This window comes from Geotrypetes seraphini, chromosome 5 (assembly GCF_902459505.1).
Source record: "Geotrypetes seraphini chromosome 5, aGeoSer1.1, whole genome shotgun sequence".
Lineage (NCBI taxonomy): Eukaryota > Metazoa > Chordata > Amphibia > Gymnophiona > Dermophiidae > Geotrypetes > Geotrypetes seraphini.
In genome coordinates this window covers 176,603,087-176,627,084 of record NC_047088.1, presented here as the reverse complement: position 1 = coordinate 176,627,084, position 23,998 = coordinate 176,603,087, and the positions used below count along the sequence as shown (strand labels likewise).

At 42.7% G+C, this 23,998-nt stretch overlaps 1 protein-coding gene across 1 annotated transcript in view; it reads right to left on the bottom strand.

The window, feature by feature from the left end:
• The window catches only part of DNAH7 (dynein axonemal heavy chain 7), a 707,015-nt gene that overhangs the window by 256,529 nt on the left and 426,488 nt on the right, over positions 1 to 23,998 (bottom strand). Inside the window, exons 35-37 of the mRNA XM_033944671.1 lie at positions 22,842 to 22,968; positions 19,316 to 19,535; positions 1,915 to 2,787 (exon numbers count right to left, since the gene is read on the bottom strand). Coding sequence (XP_033800562.1) covers positions 1,915 to 2,787; positions 19,316 to 19,535; positions 22,842 to 22,968 — 1,220 coding nt within the window. The remainder of the gene's footprint in view (positions 1 to 1,914; positions 2,788 to 19,315; positions 19,536 to 22,841; positions 22,969 to 23,998) is intronic.

Sequence of the window (23,998 nt, the reverse complement as noted above, 5' to 3'; positions counted from 1 at the left end):
TCTTCCTCACGCTAGGTATCCACATTCCCTGTCTGCTAAAATTCCCTCTTCATAATTGTATCCTGATATTCGCTGGTGTCCGACTATTTTCAATTGTAAGATGTAAAATAGTTAATTTCTTATAATTCAACCTATGTATAATTTTCCTTTCAACCACCTTGTATTCATCTACTGTAATTCGCTGATTGTACAGCTCTTCTTCTTTGTGAACCGCCTAGAAGTCGCAAGATTGTGGCGGTATAGAAAAATAAAGTTATTATTATTATTATTATTTTTTAATGTCTGCAGGCTAATGGTGAAATTATCAAATGACCATTAATGCAATAAAAGGAAAATTAGCCAATTTACTACTGTGGTAATATTTATTTATTCATTTTAGTATTTATATACCATTTATAGCCTAAGCTGTTTACATTCAGGTACTCAAGTATTTCTATCTGCCCCAATGGCCTCACCATCTGACTAATGTACCTGGGGCAATGGAGTGTTAGTGACTTGCCCAGAATCACAAGGAGCAGTGATAGGCTTGAACCTGCAACCTCAGGGTGCTGAGCTGTAGCCCTAACCACTAGGCCACTCCTCTACCTTAGTGCATGGGCAATACTCGCATAAGGGTGCGCTAATGCCACTTTATACCACAGTTTAGTAAAAGGAGCTCTATATGTTTTCACAACCTAGGTGTTAAAAATTACCCTCTTAGAGGGCAATTTTAGAAAACTATTGGCTCCTTTTACAAAGGGGCGTTAGGGCCTTAAAGCGCGGAATAGTACACTCTAAAATGCTGTGCGCGCTAGCCTCTACCGCCTCCTCTTGAGCAGGCGGTAGTTTTTTGGGTAGTGCGTGCGCTAAAAATGCTAGCGCACCTTTGTAAAAGCCCTATGTGTCCTTTTACCCATGGATTTTGCACCATTTCTCATAAGGAAATTATGCATTTAGTACCCTCTTGGACATTGCCAAGATAAAGTTCCACTAGAGATTTTAATTGCATTTTCTGTAGGTATTTTGGTTTTGAAAATGCAAAACTACTTGCATTATATAACCACATTATGAGAACAACTTCATGTCAGGGATGCTCAGAAAAGAGGGAAGCTGAGAGGAGCACATTTGTAGTGTGCAAGACCCACTAGCAGTTATGTAGGTGCTAGCCAATATTTAGTGCCAGCACCCAGACAGATAAGCAACCAAAGTTAGGACTGCTTTTTACATGGTCCTACTTAGTAGCTTAGCTATACGAGTATCGACATTGAATATTGCTGGCAGCTGCATAACTGCCAGCTTCACCCCTGGAACGCTCCTCTACAGCCTACCTAACACATGGTTATTCAGACCTGATATTCAGTGGCACTGCTAGTCTTAACCGCTGAATATCAGTTCTTAGCTTTGAATATCGAGCGAGATGTAATTACTTGGGCAAAAGGGAGACTGAACAGATTTAAGAAAATTAATTTGCAATAGAATCCTCTGGAAAATGAATAAAATCCATATATCTAGGCAGCTAAATTAATCCTCTTGGGATAAGCAGAAGTGGAAAGAAGTCTGATAATGGAGAGTACAGATGAACTCACATCCTAGTTGTTCTGAATATCTTTATTTGGTCCCTTCTGAAAAACCTTTACAGAATTTTAAAGCATGTTGAATAATGGCTGAATATCCCCTTTTTTGACAACAGATATTCAGGATATTCACTATTCAGCCATTATTCACCTTCTAAGGACCCACTCATTTAGGGTTAATCAACCTTTTGGTGAATAAAAATCTAAATAAAAGACTCAGAAAATAATTTAGTTCTGTCCCACTTTTTATACACTTGCAAGTAGTCATATCAATAGAAGATAAAGTCATCAGATATACAAATGATTGGATGTATGTCAAACTATACCTACATCCAGTTAAGAAAGAAAATATGAAAGGTACCTGAAACCAGTCAATAGTGCAACAGTTGACAAGTGCTGGAAATTTTCTAAGACGGTTACGAAAAGCATCTCCAATTGGACTCATGGCTAATACCACATGAAGCTGGTTCCGGCAGCGATCAACAAACATGTTGAAAAGGGCTAAAGGGCTTCCATCAGTTTGTTTAGTTTTATCACGCTGACGGTCTAGCTGACGCATTCGTTCACAAATTTCTTGCTTCTCATCTGCTGCAAAGAGGTTTGGTACCTCTCCTGCATTGAGCAAGTTGTTAATATCTTCTAAAAATGATTCTTTTTTAATCTGAGAGTCAGTGAATAAGAACACTCCTTGCACCTCACCTTCTGTAGACTTCTTAAAAATCAGTTTTAAATCTTCACGCCACTCCACAGAACCATAGCTCTTAGAAATTTCAACCTGGAACAGTTTATAATCGGACATATGAGCTGCCAACCGAGTAAGACTTTGGCGACCACTTCCTCCAACACCAACCAGCAGTGCATGACTTCGAGGCTGCTTCAGAATTCGTGAAATTCTACAAACATGTTCTATTGCAAATCTGAACAAAACAAGGCTGACAGGTTTTTTACTAATGTTATTGAATTCTTCCAGATGAGTTTCAACAACTAATCTTAGTTTGTCTACATCAAAGATCTCTCTGTAGGAAGTATCCTCCCTTTTGGGGTCATGGAAATCACAAAACATCAAACTTCGCAGGTCATCCTCTTCCACTTTGCCATCACTATTAAAGTCTAAATGATTGAAAAGCTGGTGAAAGTCTTCATTCATATGTTTTTTAATTACTTGCTCTATATATCCAACAAGCCAAGTTTGGTCTGCGCTATCCACCAGACGATCATAATATACTCTCAGAACCTAAATGATAAATAAAAGCAATTATAATGTTATTTTACATGCAAATGCCTTATGGTGCTATAATGTTAATAGAGTTATTGACAACATACTTGCAATGATAAATCATATGTTACACAAGGCTATACAACAATTATGAAGCAAAGTAAACAAAATACAAAGGTATAACATCAATGATTACTTTCTGTATGAAATGTATGCTCTAACAGTTGAGAATCAAGAGTCATAGTTTTATAACTGAAATGTAAAAATTTAATTTTGGGTAGAATGTACACATACAAAACTTATAATTAAAAAAAACCTACAAAAAAGAAAATGCAAAACCCTTCAAAACATCATAAAAGATTACTTATCAATGAAAATTCTATTAACTCTGACACTGCTATAGATTCCTAAGATATTTCAAAAAGCATATCCAGTATCAATTAAAAGTTTTTTAGTCAATATTCAGCTGGCAGCAGTCAGCATTAAAAAAATGTTAACCATTGCTGGCTAATATATGTCCCAATATTCAATGCTGTGTCAAGTTTGGGGACTGGGATTGAATATGGCCCACTGGACCTCTGCAGGCTGCCATGGTTTATACGGGCCCCGCCTATTATTCAGCTGGAGTACACAAAAGACAAGTTACTGTATGTGGGCCCTGACTGAATAACTGTCAGGCCCCGCATAATATTTAAGGAGGTTCTCAGTTCCTCTAATCCCCCTTCCAATCCTTTTCCATCTATTCCAGAACTGCCCCCCTCTTCTAATCTACCCCCTCCCCCCGCTGCACCAGCAAGATTAGACATTCCTTCCCCTCCCCCCCCAGGCCTACCTAAGAATCCTGGTGGTCCTTCAAGTGTTATGGGAATAGGGGCAAAAAACATTTGCTTCTGAATGCCATGACCTCTAGCAGCAGCTTCGTGATACTTGATAGTATATAAAGGCTGCCACTAGAGGTCATGGCAGCCATTTTGTTGAAGCAGTTCTTAGGGGCAGGAGTGAGTAAGGTTTGCTTCTGCCCCCATCACCTTTGCTGGACCACCAGGGATCTTATGCAGACCCAAGGGGATTATCAAGACTAATATGGTTGGGGGAGTCTATCCTTACTAGAGTGGGGGGATAATAAAGGAGACCAGCCTCAAGCCTTTCCTGCCATTACCCAGAGGTTAACCAAGCACTAGCCAATATTCAGATCAGTGCTGGGTTAACTTCACAGCATAAAATTAGGATAGCCTTTATTCTGTCCTACTATTATGCAGTTATCTAGCTAGTTAGCAGACTAAAATTCACCACTAAGCAGCTCCACCCTAACTCAACACCATCTCCTTGTCATTTAAATCACTTTGAATATCTACACCCTTATTGTTACTACATTTTCAAAATCCTTAAATTGTTTCACTCCAATTGCTCTGAACCACTGAGAGTACATAAGTAGAACATAAATATTACAGATTCTCTTAGGTTCATATATCCAGTATGGATCAATTAGAACTAGTAACCTTGAGGCAACATGTAACTTCTGCTAATTTGACTACTACAATAAGAGTTCATTCCAAAAAGTCATTCAAAGAGAAATTTTATCTGGAAAACCCACACTTGCTTATTGAACATCTGAAGGCTTGTAAAAATCATCAACAAGGGTAGCAGGAGAAAGAAGATGTGGAGATCAAAATGTGGAACACTCTGAAGCCAAGATAATAGATAACTACCTTATGAGATGAGAAGAGAAATCCTAAGGAGTTTCAGATGAGCCCAATGTGATGAATCCCTCAAGTTTCCAATCAGATAGCTACAACTAATAAATGAATGACTTGATGATAAAAGACTTCTTTATGATAAAGAATGATTTGCTATACTGAATTAACATGGAAGAACATGCAGAAGATATTTGGAATAGCTTCTCATTCTCCAGCAATATCATCACCAAGGGCTCCTTTTACTAAGCTGCGGTAGCGTTTTTAGTGCACGCTGCAGATTAGCACACGCTAACCTCCGCTCTACACGGAAAAACTAACGCCAACTCAATGGAGGTGTTAACGTCTAGCACACATGGCAATTTAGCGTGCGCTAAGCGCATGCTAAAACCGCTAGCGCAGCTTAGTAAAAGGAGCCCCAAGTGTGAAGCTTGCCCACAGCCATTTATTGAAAGGACATAAAGGGGTAGAAAAAAATGAGAAAATATATTACCCTTGTAGTAGCCCAAAATCTATTGGCAAGTCAAAGAATTCTGTCAATCTTATCTAAGTTATCAGTTAACAAGCACACAAGAGACTAGAATGGCCCTTTATGACCTTGTACTCATTATTGAGTACCAAGATCATCAAGGTTATCAAAGATCCTGACTGTACTACCTGAAAACATTTCCCCCTAAGGAATACTAAGACAAAAATTATTTCAGACACCCTCAATGAGATATTCTCATTTGTGATGTTATTTGGACATAAAATGAAGCTGCAAGAGAGAAATTTAAAAGCAACATCAAGCACGGTGTATGTCTAGAATGCTCTTCCATGGGAGATAAGGACAAAAACAGTGAGAGAATTCATAAAGGAATGGGATAAACACAGAGGATCCTTATATGGCTAGAGGATGGAAGGAAAGGATAGAGCATTTCAGCTCAAAGCCAACTATTTCATACCTAAAAAAAGAGGCATTGGTCACATGATATTGTAGGCAGGGAAGAATAAGTCTTTCATTACTCAGAAGACCACTCACTTACAGAAACCAATCAATGATAATCTGCTTAAATTTTCTCTCTAGTCTACTTGAGTTTGGGAGAGGTGTTGGTCCCAAGTGATTACTCAGTGAATCATATTGAGAGAGGGAAGATCTCCAACAGCCAAGAAATGCAGTCCAATATCAATAAAATGTGTCAGATACAGAAATATTTCCCATCATTTTGGATGCCACAGGCTTGATCAAAAAGAACTTCTAAGCACACCTATACATATTACATGTTATGAACTCCAGAGAGAAGTTCTCTGGCACAATGGTACTACAGAGAGCATTGCCAGTAAATTTGAGAGAATGAGATCTTACTCCACATTCCCTGACTTAGAAATGAGGTTTGTTCTTGTCATGGTATATGCAAAACTCACTCATTTGGAGAATTGTTCCCCAGAGGACAAGATAGATGTTGCCGGATCAGTATACCCATCAGTGATGGTAGGTGAGGCATTAATTGCTAACTTGACACGTGCAATAATAATAGCCTTGGAGTCAAAGCTTTCCTGTCTTTTGATTTGAGAGTTTAATAAGTTCTTGGCAAAAGTTGGGCAGTATGGGGGTAATAATAATAAAAAAAAAAAAAACATGTCTAAAAAGTGTCCTAAATGGCTACTTGGATGATCAAAAAGCCTGATCGTCCAAGTACCCATAACCAAAGCTGGTTTTTAGACGTATCTAAAACCAACTTAGGCCTTTCCCCTGCCTCTAAACGCACAGAGAGAAAAGAGGCGTGTTTAGAGGAGGGGAAAGGGCGGGCAGTGGGCGGGAGGTGGGCCGACCTACACCTAGCCGTACAACAGGTATAACCAATACAGTTTAGTCGGCACTTAGACCTTTTTCACTTAGACGAAATAAAACCAGGTCTAAGTGCCAAAAAACGGGCCGCTGAGCTGATGGCCGCTGGCGCCATCAGTTCAGCGGCCCGGCAACCTAACCATCGCGGCAGGAGAGATGCCTCATCTCCCCTACCGTGATGCCATCAATCTTCTACCCGAACTGCCGCAACTCGCGGCAGTTCGGGTAGAGGAATGATGGCATCGAGGTAGGGGAGATGAGGCATCTCTTCTGCCGCGATGCATCACTCCCCCCCAAAACACAACATCGGGGCAAGAGGGAGCCCAAGCCCTCTTGCCCCTCCTGGGGGCGGGGCCTGAGGCACAGGGGCCCAACCTGACCATGTGCCTCAGGCCCCGCCCCCAGGAGGGGCCTAAGGCTCCCGGGCCTATTCTGATTGGGACTTTGGGACGGATGGGCCAATCCAGCCTCATTCCATCGTTGACTGCCTGCTGGACAGGCGTGTTTGGCTCCCGTCTGTCCGGCCAACTAAACCAAAGGTAAGGGGAATGGGGGTGGGGGTGTCGTGGGGGTCGGCCAGGGGGGTCGCGGGTTGGCTGGGGGGTGGTCGGAGGTTCTTGGGGGAGGGCGGTCATTGGGGGGAGGGGGGTTTGTGTCGAGGGCAGGAGGGCCAGGGATCCCTCCTGCCCGTAATGTAGTGCAAGGTGGGGGTAGGGGGTCGCTGTGGTCAGGAGGGTTTGGGCTCCCTCCTGGCCCGATGTTGTGGGGGGACAGGATCGGCTGGGCCAGGAGGGTTTGGGCTCCCTCCTGGCCCGAACAACTAGCGGGGGGGGGGGGTTGCCGGGGCCAGGAGGGCTTGGGCTCCCTCCTGGCCCGATCGTGTCGGGGAGTCGGGGGGGCAAGAGGGCTTGAGCTCCCTCTTGCCCCGATCGTGTCGGGGAGTCGGGGGGGGGGGCAAGAGGGCTTGAGCTCCTTCTTGCCCCGATGTTGTCGGGGGGGGTCACGGTTTGACATGGCAGGAGGGCTTGGGCACCCTCCTGCCTGGATCGTTGGCGGGGGATTCTTTAACCGGTGTTGTTTTTGACAGGATCCAGCTTTTAGGCGAAGGACTGGTTCCTCCTTCACCTAAAAGCCCTTCTGTTGGACGTTTGTGGCCTAGGTGTGTTTTTGTTTCATTATGGCTAAAAACTGTAGACGTGCTGTGGGGGTACTTGTAGACGTAGTGGAGATTGGGTGTTTAGGCAGAGGAAGGCCATAATCAAAACATGGATGTTTGTTTTGGTTATGGACACTTTCCCTGCTTCTGGGTTGAACGTTTAGGGACTTAGGCCAAAAGGGGACTTAGACGGTTTTTTTGATTATGCCCCTCCACGTGTCTGGGGCTGAGGATGAGCTGCATGCTGTGTTCAAAGAGCTTATGTTGCTGAAGGGCTTGCATGAAAATAAAACACTATACATAGAAAACAGTTCCTAATACAGCAAACTGCATTTTGTAGGTTTTCCTGAGTTGGTGCTGAGAACTGATCGAGCTGGTGGCTCATTAAGGGCCTAAGTCGAATTAGACATGAGGGAAAAATGCAAACTAAGCGAGCTCACCACCTAGTCCAAAAAAAGACTATATTCCAACTGGCCAAGAGTTTTTGAATCGTGCAGTTAAAATGGCACTTATGCAAGCCTTTAAAAAGGTGTGTTTTGATGGCAAAATTATGTTGATTTTTCAAGCCTATTCAATGTAGCTGTCAGCCAAATATAGAACATAAGAATTGCGGCTGCTGGGTCAGACCAGTTGTCCATTGTGCCCATTGTTCACCCCCACGGCGTCCCTTAAGTCAAAGACCAGTGCCCTAACTGAGACTAGCCTTACCTGTGTATGTTCTGCTTCAGCAGGAACTTGTCTAACTTTGTTTTGAATCCCTGGAGGGTGTTTTCCCCTATAACAGCCTCCGGAAGAGTGTTCCAGTTCCTACCACTCTCTGGGTGAAGAAGAACTTCCTTAAGTTTGTACGGAATCTATCCCCTTTTAACTTTAGAGCAAGGGTGTCCAACCTTTTGGCTTCCCTGGACCGCATTGGCAGAAAAAATGTTTCTGGGGCCGCACAAACGCTGCAGCAAGACAGAGAAGGGAGCCGGCAAGATGGTAAACACCCGGGGGCAGCAGAGGAAAACACGGCATCGCCCTCAACCGGGGCCGCACAAAATACTTCCTGGAGTCACAGGTTGAACACCGCTGCTTTAGAGAATGCCCTCTCATTCTCTCTGCGTTGGAGAGGGTGAACAACCTGTCTTTATCTACTAAGTCTATTCCCTTCATTATCTTGAATGTTTCGATCATGTCCCCTCTCAGTCTCCTCTTTTCAAGGGAGAAGAGGCCCAGTTTTTCTAATCTCTCACTGTACGGCAAGTCCTCCAGCCCCTTAACCATTTTAAGTCGCTCTTCTCTAGACCTTTTCAAGTAGTACTGTGTCGTTCTTCATGTACGGCGACCAGTGCTGGATGCAGTATTCCAGATGGGGGCGTACCATGGCCTGGTACAGCGGCATGATAACCTTCTCCGATCTGTTCGTGATTCCCTTCTTAATCATTTCTAGCATTCTGTTCACCCTTTTAGCAACTGCCGCGCATTGTCGATCAGTACTCCCAGGTCTCTTTCCTGGGGGGTCTCTCTGAGTACTGCACTGGACATCCTGTATTCGTGTATAAGATTTTTGTTACACCTTACATTTATCCACGTTAAACCTCATTTGCCATGTCGCAGCTCATTTCTAGAGCATGTTTATGTCACATTGCTGGTCTTTGCAATCCTGTGTCTTCACTACTCTGAATAACTTCGAATCGTATGCAAATTTAATCACCTCACTCGTCGTACCAATTTCCAGATCGTTTATAAATATGCTGAAGAGCATGGGTCCAAGCACCAAACCCTGCAGCACTCCACTTGTGACGCTTTTCCAGTTCGAGTTTTGTCCATTTACCCCCACTCTCTGTTTCCTATTCCCAACCAGTGTTTTTATTCATGTAAGTATTTCACCCTCGATTCCATGGCTCGCAATTTTTTGAAGTAGTCATTCATGTGTGACCTTGTCGAGTGCCTTCTGAAAATCCAGATATTCAATGTCGACTGGGTCACCCTTGTTTATCTGCCTGTTTATTTCCTCGAAGAAGTGCAGCAAGTTCATGAAGTAAGATCTTCCTCATCGGATTGTGTCCGTCAATGATGCGGTCCTTTATCAGCGCCTCTATCATTTTTCCTGGTACCGAGGTCAGACTCACCAGTCTGTAGTTTCCCGGATCTGCTCTCGAACCTTTCTTGAAGATCAGCGTAACATTCACCACTTTCCAGTCTTCTGGAATCCTTCCCGATTTGATCGACAGATTGGCTATTAATTGGAGCAGTTCAGCTATAGCCCCTTTCAGTTCCTTGATTACCTATGAATGGATGCCATCCGGTCCCAGGGATTTATTATTTTTATGCCTATCAATCTGCCTGCATACCTCTTCTAGACTGACTGTCAACCCTGTCAGTTTTCCTTCTTCGTTTCTTGCATATAGGTCGTCGGCTTCCGGTATGTTGTGTATATCCTCTTCAGTAAATACAAACGCAAAAAATGTGTTTAGTTTGTTGGCGATGGCTTTGTCCTCCTTTAACACTCCCTTTATTCCATGGTCATCCAAAGGCTCCACCGCTTCCTTCGCGGGTCATTTCCCCTTAATACAGTGGTGCCTCGCATAACGGACGCCTCGTACAGCGAACGCTGCGCATAACGAACTTTTTGTCTTGCTCCCTATAACGAACTTCGTTTCACACAACGAAGTCGCCCGAGGGGCCTGGGGGGGGGCGGAACTACTCTCGCCGCTTTCTAATGTGAGCCGGGAACAGCAGCACCCTCCTGTCTGAATGCAGTGTTCCATCATCTCCCTCCACCTTACCTTAAAAACCGAGTTTTCCGGCTTTCTTTTTCGGCCAGCCACACACTTTCAAAGAGCAGCACATGCGCGCATGCTCTGTTGTTCAATCTTCTCCTCTGACGCAACCGGAAACCGGAAGTTGCAGGAGAGAGAACATTGATCAACTCCAGCAGCTGCGCGTGCACAGCTTTTTGAGATCGTGCGGCTGGGTGAGGGAGAAGGCTGGCAGGCTCTGCATGTGAGGTGAGGTGGAGGGAGGGAAATGTAGGGCTGCAGAACGAATTATTTTGTTTTACAGGTATTCTTATGGGAAAACGCGTTTCACACAACGAACGTTTCACATAACAAACTTGCTCCTGGAACGGATTAAGTTCGTTGTGTGAGGCACCACTGTATATCGAAAGAATGGCTTGAAGTTTTTTGCCTCCTTAGCTATTTTTTCTTCGTAGTCTCTTTTGGCCCCTCTTACCATCTTATGGAACCTGCTTTGATGTTGTTTATGCTTTTTTCAGTTGAGCATGGGTAATTGGACGCCAGCGCACTCATAAAGCTGCAGTTGCCAATTAAGCTGCTAGCTTTCACTCAAGGTGTGAAAAATAACAAAAACATGGAAATGACGCATAATGCAAGGTTTACCAAAATAATTATTTATTGCTTTTATTTTTCCATCATGGAACTCAAAAGGCTAGTTGCGTTAGAGGGAGGTCGTTATAGTTGCCAAAATGCTGGCCTTCTGATAACGATCTCAAACCGATACTTCGAAGCTCCCCAATATATACCTTCAGTCCAGTTTGACATCATTGGCCATCAGCCAATCAAACTAAGAGAGGCTGTACTTAAATTTAGACAAAGAAAATTCCTTTACATGTTTAAAAGTTTCAGATATCATATTTGTTTGTTTATATTCATTTCTGAATATACATTAACATTTTATAACATATTCAATATTCTTTTTGTCCTTCTTAAAACTTATTTCAGACAGTTTGTCAGAGCATAGGGACCAATTCTAAGTTAGGTAATACTAAGGTTCTCTTATTTTAGGGAAATCTAGAGATTTAGATATGTTTAATATATATCTATGGTTCTATCTTTCTCTTAGCTATACTTTCTTTACATTTTCTGATCTTTATATCTCAAAAGTACTGGAGTTTCATTGATACCTCTATGAATTAAAGAACAGACGCAAGTTTAGTCTCTGTTCTGCTCTAGGGCTATTGCACCTGGACTAGAACAGACACTGCCTATATGCCTACCACTGGAATGGTAAGTTTCCTGTATGGTGTAACTTAGCTAGCAACTTACATAAATTACTTGAATGGGTTTTATTTAGGATAGTGGATGGGATTTGCTTGCATTCTCACCTGAGAATTCAAGTATGCTTTGGGTTAGATCTTCTAGGCACCTGCCTTTGCAGGCCTAGGTAGTACATTTTTCTGGCTTTTGTGCAGTCAGTCCTGTTTAATTGGCATTAAAAGAATATACCTGCACAGACACACACTGATCCATAAGAAGGGCAGTACCCAAAGAAACCCCCCTGAGAGCCAGAGGTAAGACCACAAGCGCCCCAGGTGTGAATATTATGTGCGTGAACTTACGTATTATTCAAGAGGGGATTGAGGAGTAGTGGCTCGTGGCCAATAGGGGGTGATGTCTATGGGATGGTAATGGAATGGACATCAGGACATGATAGTGTAGTATTTTGTGGAATTTTTCTACAAAAGCGCCTGCTTTTCATATGAATCTGGGTAACTCTAGTTAGATACAAGCATATGTGTCAGTTAAGGCCACGCCCAATAGAAGCATACGAAAAATTGGTGAATAAAAATCTGAATATGGATGTAGCCAGGGCCAGAAAAACACACTACAGATTAATATTAAGGAAAAGCATAATAATATTCTTTTTATGTACTTTGCTATTAAGCCAGATCATAGGGGAAATCAGAATACATTTTTAGAGGTATGAAACTACCTCCATGTTTCTTTCTCTCTTTTTTTCGCTGTTTTTCTGTATCTTCTGCTTGGCTTTACTCCATTTAGTGTTCAGCCTATATCCTTAGTCTTTGTTCAGGTTTTTCCCGTGTTTAGCCTCGTGGTTCTAATTGATACCAGATGTGCCTTAGGCTGGTTAGGAAGAGCATATTAGATTATGTATTCTAAATTGAGATATAACATGAAGTACATATGAATGAAATATAATGTATGAAACTATGAATGTTTTGGGGCCCCGAATGTGTGATATGTGGTGATATGAATGATTTGTAAAAAAATTGTACTTAAAATGAAATGGTTTATATAAAGAACACTAAGGAAAAATCCTGAAAACAGCATCTGGAAATTGTTAAGTTAGAATCAGAGACCTGTAGCAGTCTCTAGCATAGGAAGGTTTCTGAATCTGTAAGTGAAATTTGAAGCTGTCAGCTCAGAGAGAAAGGGGGAAACAGCCCATCCTTTTTCTCTGAGGCTGACAAGTTTTCAGCACTTTTTAATGTAGGTGTAACATGAAACCGTCAGTTGTTCAAAGCAGGAGGAGGGAGTACCCCTCCTCCAGGATAAGGCTGAGAACATTTCAGCAGCTTCCCTGATACATAGACAAACTGAAATAAGTTTTAAGAAGGACAAAAAGAATATTGAATATGTTATAAAATGTTAATGTATATTCAGAAATGAATGTAAACAAACAAATATGATATCTGAAACTTTTAAACATGTAAAGGAATTTTCTTTGTCTAAATTTAAATACAGCCTCTCTTAGTTTGATTGGCTGATGGCAAATTATGTCAAACTGGACTGAAGATATATATTGGGGAGCTTCAAAGTATCAGGTTGAGATCGTTATCAGAAGGCCAGCATTTTGGCAACTATAACGACCTCCCTCTAACGCAACTAGCCTTTTGAGTTCCATGATGGAAAAATAAAAGCAATAAATAATTATTTTGGTAAACCTTGCATTATGCGTCATTTCCATGTTTTTGTTATTTTGCACACCTTGAGTGAAAGCTAGCAGCTTAATTGGCAACTGCAGCTTTATGAGTGCGCTGGCGTTCAATTACCCATGCTCACAGTTTTCATCCGTTTTTGACCTTTTCCATTCCTTAAACAAAGTCTTCTTGTCTCTGATCGCTTCCTTCACCACTACAGTGAGCCACGCTGGTTCCTTGTTCTTTTTGCTCTTGGATCTCTTGTTGATACGCGGTATATATAGATTTTGCACTTCAGGGACCATGCTTGCTCTAGTGTTATTACAGTGCTTATCGTTTTCTTAATCTTCTTCCCCACCATGAGTCTCAGCCCTTCATAATTCCCTTTTCGGAAGTTCAGTGCCATGGCCGTCGTTCTAGATCGATGTTTTGCCCCTGTGTCCAGGTTCAAGCGGATCATATTGTCATCATTGCTTCCCACCGTCCCTTCTACGTCTTCACCTTGCACTGGTCCTCATAGTCCATTTAGAATTAAGTCCAGAAATGCATGTCCTCTTGTATTTTCCTTGACAAGTTGTTCCAGAAAGCAATTGCCTACAGCATCCAGGAACTTAGTCTCCCTACCGCAGCCGGAGGTGCCTAGGTTCCAGTCTATCTGTAGATTGAAGTCACCCATGATAAATGCATTGCCTCCCTTGCAGTTGCATTTAATCTCATCTGTCATTTATCCATTAATTTCTTTGGATTGCCCTGGGCGTCGGTAGTAGATGCCGATCTTCGTTTTCGTTCCATTTGTTCCTGGAATTTTGACCCATAGAGATTCTACCTTATTTTTCATTTCCAGCGTGTTCTCTCCGGTAGACTCAATTCCCTCTTTGACGTATAGGGCAATACCCCCATGGGCATTGTCTTTCCTATCATGCAGCTCAATTTGACAAATAAGTTTGCCCATTATTGACCAGATCAACATCCTATAAACATTATAGAAAACTTTTCTTTTTTCTTAATTTTTGGCTAGCTAATTCTTTGTGTATTATATTATCTCTGTATTTACTCATAGCGTAATCTTTTGTAAATCGCATTGAACTAAGGGTTATGCAGTATAGAAATCCATTATTATGTTATGTTATCATTCAGAGGGTTGGCAAACACATATGTACTTTTCCATTGTTAACTTGTTTACAAACAAGCAGCCGCGTGGTGGAAGGAGGTGGTAGCGGCTTTGGCAGTCTTGCAGCGGGGAGAAGAGAGGTAGTCGGGAGAGGAAGAGGTCGGCGGTAAAGAGCGGGCAGCGGCGAGAGTTATCTCCACCCACCCGCATCACCAGCTGCGTCAGCGCCCGGACTCCCCCTTAAGAGAAGGGAGCCGCGGCGCGAAGAAACAAACAAGCAGCCGCGTGGTGGAAGGAAGTGGTAGCGGCTTTGGCAGTCTTGCAGCGGGGAGAAGAGAGGTAGTCGGGAGAGGAAGAGGTCGGCGGTGAGGAGTGGGCAGCGGTGAGAGTTAGCTCCGCCCACCCACGTCACCAGCCGCGTCAGCGCCCGGACTCCCCCTTAAGAGGGGGGAGCCAATGGCGAGCGGCCGTTCGGCGCGCAGCAAAGGCGAGAGAGCGCCTTTGCCAAGGGCCTTGAGAAGGGCTGAGCATAGACAGCAAAGGACTCCAGAACACCAGGTAAGGAAGAAACGAGCACGCACATAAGGAGAGCATACACATAACACACACAAGAGCATACACATAACAACACACACAAGACAGGAAAGGATAAAGAAGCAGCAGACTCCGGGGACAAGAAAGAGGCCCAAGGGAGGGCAACAGACCCACCAAGACAAAAAGCAGCAGAAGTAGACAGGAAAGAGCCAAGCACAGGAGAAAGCACAGCGCCCGCCCGCATAAAGACATAAGACAGGGGAGAGAGCATCTTAGTGGACTGCGAAGGAAGAGAAATGGAAGCAGCAGGAACCCGGAGGAGCTTCCCAGTGTACTGCACGGAGTATCATATGTATGACTACCTTCCCTCGGGAAGGCAGGCATACGTATGCGGTCGGTGTCAGGAACTGGAAAGCCTGAAGAAGGAAGTTGGTCGACTGCAGTGCAAGGTTCAAGATCTGGAGGGGCTCCACATCTCGGAAGCACCGTTCAAGACAATTGAAGACCCCGCAAGAGAAAGCCACATCGAGGAGCAAGTAAGGGAGCTCGAGAGATTCATCGAGGAGGCCTACAGGCAGGTGGAAGTGCAGGATCATCAGCAGCGCTGGAGCAAGGAAGCTACGCCTACAAGAGATGGAGGACAGGGGCCAACAGATAGGAGACAGGAACCAACAGACACCAAGGATGAAGGACCACATGGAAGATTCGAGCAAGCAGACAGGGCGAAGACTGGCCGGTACCCTGAAAGAGAAGTACTAAACCACACTGAGGATGCAGACTTGAGACCAGTGAGAAAGCTGAAGAAGGGGAAATCTGCAGTCGTCGTGGGAGACTCAATCCTGAGAGAAGTGGACAGTCACGTAGCAGGAGGGAGAGAAGATCGGCTAGTGACCTGTCTCCTAGGAGCAAGAACGAAGGACATCACCGACAGAATCGAGAGGATCCTGGACAGCGCAGACACAGAAGAGACAGCAGTCATAATCCACGTGGGAACAAATGATGTCAGCAGGAGAAATTACAGCAGGACTACGCTAACTGAACAGTTCAAGATCCTAGGAAGGAAACTGAAGCTGAGGAGACAGAAGATAGCATTCTCAGAGATTCTGCCAGTACCGAGGGCAGACGTGAAGAGGCAGACTGAGCTACAAGCAATAAACGCATGGTTGAGGAAATGGTGTGAAGAAGAAGGATTCCTTTTTGTGAGGAACTGGACAACTTTTGGGGGGAAGAACAAGCTCTTCAGGAGGGACGGACTTCACCTGAGCATGGCAGGAACGAGGCTGATAGCAAACAACGTCAAGAGAGGAATTGAGCTGGCTTTAAACTGAGAAGAAGGGGAAAGCCGACAGTCGACCTGTCGTTGACGGTTCGGACAAGAGTATCCAAAGAAGATACTGAGTGGGAAAAATGCTGGGAACAAACAAGAGACGAACAACAGAAACTGTTGACCAGCATGAGGGGAAAACAGATAAAATTAGAGGAACAGGAGAAATCGGAAAATCAGGTTATGGACGAAAAAGATACACCAAAAAATGAGGAGGAAAGGAGCAGAAATCAGGGACTGGCAGCCCAAATAGGAGATGGCAAGAGGAGCAAAACACATGAAAAACCAGCAGGAAAAAGAAAAAACCGGGACTTAAATTGCTTGTACGCAAATGCAAGGAGCCTAAAGACCAAAATGGGAGAATTAGAAGTTAAAGCCATAAAAGAGGACCTAGACATCATTGGAATCACGGAAACATGGTGGAATGAGGATAACCAATGGGACGTAATACTGCCAGGGTACAAACTCTGTAGAAGAGACAGGACCCACAAGAAGGGTGGAGGAATAGCACTATACATAAAAGACACCATTCCCTCGTCCAGAGTGGATATAGAACCAAAGGCGGAAGGAGTGGAGTCATTATGGGTTAAATTACCAGGAAAAAATGGACTTGACGTAAAATTGGGTCTGTACTATCGTACACCTGGACAAACGGAAGCAAACGACAAAGATCTGGCAGCAGAATTGAGGCGGGAAGGCAAAAACAAGAACATGACAGTAATGGGAGATTTTAACTACCCCGGGATAAACTGGAGTATTGGAAACTCGAACTGTGCAAGGGAAACAGAATTCTTAGAGGCTGTGAGGGACTGCTTTATGGATCAGCTTGTCAAGGAATGCCACTCTTGACCTAATCCTCAATGGACTAGGGGGACCTGCAAAAGAAGTGGAAGTAGTAGGACCACTAGGAAACAGAGATCACAACATGATCCAATACAAATTGGAAGTAAGTACAGCAAAAGGGAAGAGAACCATAGTGACAACGTTCAACTTCAAGAAAGGGAACTATGATGCTATGAGAGCAATGGTAAGGAAAAAACTCAGAAACAGCTCAAGGAAAACAGAAACCGTAGAGCAAGCCTGGTCTCTATTCAGGGGCACAGTGCAAGAAGCACAACATATGTACATCCCCAGATTTAGAAAAGGGTGCAAAAACAACCGAACAATGAAGTGAAGACAGCGATAGGAGACAAGAAAAAATCATTCCGGAAATGGAAAAAGGACCAAACTGGGGAAAACTTGGAAGGAACACAGGAAACGCCAAAGAGAATGCCATCAAGTGGTTAGGAGAGCGAAAAGGGAATACGAAGAGAGGCTAGCCAGGGAGGCAAAAAACTTCAAATCGTTCTTCAATATGTTAAAGGGAAGCAACCGGCGAGGGAGGAAGTAGGACCGTTGGATGATGGAGACAGAAAAGGAGTGATAAAGGAGGAAAAAGAGGTAGCCGACAGGTTAAACAAGTTCTTCTCGTCAGTCTTCACAAGCGAAGACACATCCAGTATACCAGAACCCGACGTGATCTTCCATGGAGACCAAGAAGGAAAACTGTCAACAATAGAGGTGAGCCATGAGGATGTCCTCCAACAGATAGATAGATTGAAAAGCGATAAATCACCAGGCCCGGACGGAATCCACCCTAGGGTATTAAAAGAACTAAAAAATGAGATAGCGGGAATACTTCAACGAGTTTGCAACCTATCCTTGAAAACTGGTGAGATCCCGGAGGATTGGAAGATAGCAAATGTTACACCTATATTTAAAAAGGGGTCGAGAGGAGACCCGGGAAACTACAGGACGGTAAGTTTGACATCGGTTCCGGGCAAGATGGTAGAAGCACTGATAAAGGACAGCATCTGTGAGCACATCGAAAATAAATGGGCTGATGAAAGCAAGCCAACATGGCTTCTGCAAGGGAAGATCGTGCCAAACAAACTTACTGCACTTCTTTGAGGGCGTAAACAGCCAGTTGGATCAAGGGGAATCCATTGACATCATTTACCTCGACTTCCAAAAGGCCTTTGACAAGGTACCCCATGAGCGGCTACTTAGGAAGCTGTGGAACCATGGGGTGGAAGGGGACGTACACAGATGGGTCAAACACTGGTTGGCAGGCAGAAGGCAGAGGGTTGGAGTGAAGGGTCACTACTCGGATTGGAGGAGGGTCATGAGCGGCGTTCCACAGGGGTCAGTACTCGGACCGCTGCTGTTCAATGTATTTATTAATGACCTGGAAACGGGGACAAAGTGTGAAGTTATAAAATTTGCGGATGACACTAAACTCTGTAGCAGGGTTAGAACTGTGGAAGAGTGTGAGGACCTACAAAGGGACCTAAACAAACTGGAGGAGTGGGCGAATAAATGGCAGATGAACTTCAATGTAGGGAAATGCAAGGTCATGCATATGGGGAAAAAGAACTTGATGTTCAGCTACCAAATGGGGGGGGGGGGTTAGTATTAATGGGAAGTAACCTTGAAAGAGATTTGGGTATGCTGGTGGACACAACAATGAAGCCAACGGCACAATGCGCAGCAGCCTCGAAGAAGGCAAACAGAATGTTGGGTATTATTAAGAAGGGTATTACGACCAGAACGAAAGAAGTCATCCTGCCGTTGTATAGGGCAATGGTGCGCCCGCACCTGGAGTACTGTGTCCAGTATTGGTCACCGTACCTTAAGAAGGATATGGCAATACTTGAGAGGGTCCAGAGGAGGGCGACAAGAATGATTAAGGGCATGGAAAACCTTTCATACACTGAAAGATTGGAGAGACTGGGGCTCTTCTCCCTGGAAAAGCGGAGACTCAGAGGAGACATGATAGAGACCTACATGATCATGAAGGACATAGAGAGAGTAGAGAGGGACAGATTTTTCAAACTTTCAGAACATAAAAGAACAAGAGGGCATTCGGAAAAGTTGAAAGGGGATAGATTCAAAACGAATGCTAGGAAGTTTTTCTTTACCCAGTGTGTGGTGGACACCTGGAATGCGTTTCCAGAGGGCGTAATAGGGCAGAGCACAGTACTGGGGTTCAAGAAAGGATTGGACAATTTCCTACTGGAAAAAGGGATAGAGGGGTATAGTTAGAGGATTACTACACAGGTCCTGGACCTGTTGGGCTGCCGCGTGAGCGGACTGCTGGGCACGATGGACCTTAGGTCTGACCCAGCAGAGGCATTTCTTAAGTTCTTATGTTCTTATGAGCAATATCATTTAATAAGTTAAAAGATTTACCTCATGTGTCCACAGCCGTTTTATCATAGCTGGTGATTCTGATGTTTCAGGTTTTGATAGACATATGCCCTGAATAACTCGAGAGAAGTCTCGAAGGTTGAATAAATAATGAGACTTAGCAGGAGTAGGCAGCAGAATTTTCATTGCTTCTTTATACACAGCCATAGTACTATTTACAATCTGAGTGGTTAAGGTTAAATATTCCTTTGGAAAAATATACCTGATAAATTGAAAAAAAAAAAAAAAAGAACAGAAACATTTTTAAACAGATTTTGAAACATTTCTCTTTTAAAACAGATCTCTCATTAAAAATATATTTGAAATTGAGGTGGAATGGACCTTCATTTGCAGTTAAACATATATTTGTTTTTTAGGGGGTAATTGTATAAAGAGCAGTCTAGATTAAGCTGGCAAGTATGGACATAAATGCTGGTACAGTAGACTCTGTTAACCAGAATTCTCAAACAACCAGAAAAAAATATAAGAAATGCTGTATACTTTAAATGAAAATAAAATCAATTTCTGGCAGAAATTTAAGTATAAACTTGGCATGCCCTAACTGAGTACGCCCACGCTTTGCCTATCACATATCCAGTAGTTTGTCTGGAACAGTTTATGGCATAATATGGGGGTATAGTATTAGTTAGGCCTATTTTTAATAGTAACTCTCCAGCAACCAGAAACTACATATATCCAGCATCTATCAATCCGTATGGGTGCCGGTTAACTGAGAGTCTATTATATTCTAGTTATGTATGCAAGTTATAGGAACAACTATATGTGTAAATGACTAAACTAAACCTTATGACAATAATCTACAGTAGTTGTACGTTATTCTATAAGTATAGGTCAGTCTTCAATGGTGCATACTTTGTGGGTGGGCATTCATATAGGCGGAGCTTGAGTGGAGTATAAGCATACAGCAAACGTATCCACATAAAACAAATTACTATGATTTATGTGCATACTTCCCCAATCTATGTATAAGTTCTAAACTAAATCTAAGTATTTAAATATTTAAATATTTTAAACATCTTTGAGAAATTTTGGTTCACTTTATTTATTCCGTTTATAACACTGCTAAACATTGGACCTGATGCATAAAGCCATACACTATGAAACTATAATTGAGTGTAATGGTGGCATCTCTGAGGGCCCATGCAAGTTTAGGACTCTAGTGAGAGTTCTTTAAGGAATGATCTTATAGGATTATCTCTGCATTGCACTGTATGAGTTCTATGGCTGGCATAAGTCCTCACACATGATAACATGCATATATATTTCAATGGTTATACTCACATTCTATAAAGAAAAAAAGGCACCCACTTTTTAAATTTACAGTAGGCCACCTATTTGTTCAGCAGATATACACATAAGTTATATCAGTTTTAAAAGGAATCATAAATATATGTTTTTCCATTTAGAACTACCCTATGGGAAACACATTATACTTGCATTGAGACACACAAATTCAGCAAACTGCAATCAAACAATATCCCAGGAATGTATTTGCAAGGTGTGTGCATATGAGTAGTACACATAAATTTAGGTATGTATTTGGAACATGTGCTGAAAGCCACACAAATTTAGTTGCCAAAATGCTAAACACTTAGGAAAAATTCTGCATAGGATGCCGGTTTCTGCAGCCGCCTAAGAAGTGGCTGAGAATCGTACACAGGCATCCTATACATAATCATGTCTGCCCTAAGGGGCAGATGCCTAACTCTGCCTAACCACCCTGATTCTCTAACCGGAGCCCATGTCAAAGCACCGGTTATAGAATCATGTTGCCATTGAGCTAATCGCAGCAAGGGATCTCTGAGTGGCATCAACACCCCCCCCCCCGACAATGTTCATGAAAGAAGGTATGCCCAATTCCTCCTGCCGCTATCCCTAAACTCCCACCCTCAGCAGGAGGAACGCCCACTCCCACCTGCCTGCAGAACCCCCCGAACCTATGACCTCCCCAATCTATGACCCACCACCCCAGCACCCCCCATACCCGAACCCCAACATCAGCATCCCAACCTCTCCCATCCCCCATACCTTTTGTAGTATGGCAGGCCAGAGGGATACCTACTTCCTCCAGCTGGCAGGCCCACCTCTTCACAATGGTGGGTCTTCCCCTTCCTGATGCATCCTGAGAAGTACCATGGAGGGGCTTAAGGCCCTGATTGGCCTAGGCATCTAAGGCTCCTTCCCTAGGAGGGGCTTTGGGAACCTGGGCCAACTAGGTCTCTTTCCCAAATACCAAAGGCCATTGGGGTGGCCCTTTGGTTTCTGGCTAAACGGAGTCTTAGGCCACTCTCAGGGAATATTTATTATTTATTTAATTTTCTATACCTTTCCTCCCAGGGGAGCTCAGAATGATTTACATGAATTTATTCAGGTATTCAAGTATTTTTCACTTTCTGTCTCGGCGGCCTCCCAATCTATCAATATGGCTGAAAAGGGCCTGTAAGGTTCCTTAATGTATACAAAATTCAGTAATTCAATGATAAATTTTTTAGAAATATTTATTTTTACCAGCTAATGCTATATACAAAAGTTTTTTATGCCAATGATGTGGAGGAGGTAGGGTTTTACAACTCACCAATACCTGAGGCTTTTTCTTTCGTTTGGATTACTATTCTGGCATCCGATTCATTAATTAGTGGAGAGTCATTCTGAATTGAATTGTGTATTTTTCTTCCACTCCTCCTATTTTGCATTAGTGAGTGCCTTAATAGTATTACATCATCGAACCAGTTGTGATCTTGGTGTGATATCATGCCTAATAGAGCTAACCAAAGGTGTTCATCGTGCTTCAAAAGTGCTTGCATTACAAATTATTCAGCCTTACCTAGAAGGGGAAAAAATCACTCCCTCCTTCTTTTGAGGCAAATCACTCTCACATTCACCTATGTCTCCAAAAAACAGACTGAGACAGCAAATTCAGTAAATAAACTAAAAATCAAAACTAGCACAAAATTTATAATCAGTGTAAAATTAGCTAAAGAACTCACAAAAACAAGCAGGATTGAAAATCTAAAGAGGCACCTTGCAGTACAGACAAGTCAACAAAAAAAGGCAATGGGAATGTCTTTCCAACCAATAATATCTGTATTCGAAATATGTTCCAACAAGGATCATTGTTTCGGCTCTATCAAAAGACGCCTTCTTCAAGGGGCACTTTTTTGTAAACAAATGTAGAAAAAACGGCAACAGGTAACCCCGTTTCCTTTGCTGTGCTGGCTTCTTCCTCTGCTTTGGAACAGGTTGCTTCACAGTTACTCTGCAGCAATTACTCTGTGCAGTCTGATGTGGAATAGTGTTTTGAAAATGTCCCTAATTCTGTGCATATTAAAACTTTCTAATGTGTATAAATCAATTGTAAACATGTAAATTCATAGGATTATCTGCATACAACCGAGTCTGTGTGCAATAAAAATTTTAAGGCACCCTAAACAAGCCAAATATGTACTAACAAATGCATATCCCTACCAACCTTTTACTGAGGATCTTATACATATAAATTTCTTCCTACCTTATAGTAAGATGCCAATCTAAGATTCTGGAGAAAATTATATACATGGAATTATCATCAAACTCATTAATTGTAACAGTATTAAAATGACGCATGAATCGAGGTGTAATTGGGTTTCGTCCACCACCTAAAAGTAGAATATAGACAACATATAATGTGAAGGAGTATGCAACATGCACTGTAATGCTAAGCAAACATTCAAATGTCATAAATGTACGGTAATGCATTTCAATTTAATAGAAAATTCAAATGATCAAAGTACTTCATGTGCTCTAGGTTTGCAGAATTAAACTGTGCAACAATAAAGATACAGCAAAAAATTTATTTAGTCCATTACACACTAATGGTCAAGAGTATTGTTCTCACTTTCCATGTTTCAGAGGTGAAAGCTCTATTTAGATGTTATGTTTAGTCTTATATCCTGCTGAATGCTCTACATTGGAGTTCAAGACAGGTTACATTCAAAGTTATTATAAAGGAACAATCCTAAGGTACATAATCATTTGGATCAGTGGATAGCAAATAGTGACTTCAGTTATACTTAGTGATATATATGTAATATATGACTCTTTTGACAATTCTAGGTTATTTTATGGTTACAGTTAGTAATTTCATTATATTCAAAGACATGTGCAATATACAGGGTTTGTGTAAAGTAAACCTATAATGAGGTCAGACTGAGTCCTTGTCAGTGATTTCTGAAAGAGCCACATTTTCTTTTTTTTCAGAATTCGGGGTATGTATTGGTAGTACATGCCACTATGGGGAGTAAATTCCATACAGTTTGATAGCTAAATGAATTAGTGTGGACCCGCTTATATTTTACTCCTTTTAGAAATGGGAAGGATAAAATTAAGCGGTTAGTATTTTGATGTTCAATTGCTGAGCAATTCAGTAAATTTTGAGCAGAGTGGACAGAGCAGAGCAAGCAGAGGGAGAGGCAGACAGAGCGGAGAAAAGCGGGGACAGCAAAAAAAGGAGCGGACCGAGCAGAGTCGAGGGGAAGAGGCAAGAGATAACTCCACCTACCCCCTCCCCCTGACGTCACCAGCCATAAAAGGGGAGGAGCCAAAGGCGAAGAGTCCAGTGGGAACAGCACTCAGGCCAGCCATAGGAAGTTAGGAGGTGCTGAGCCTAGCTTAACCCGGAGCACGTGG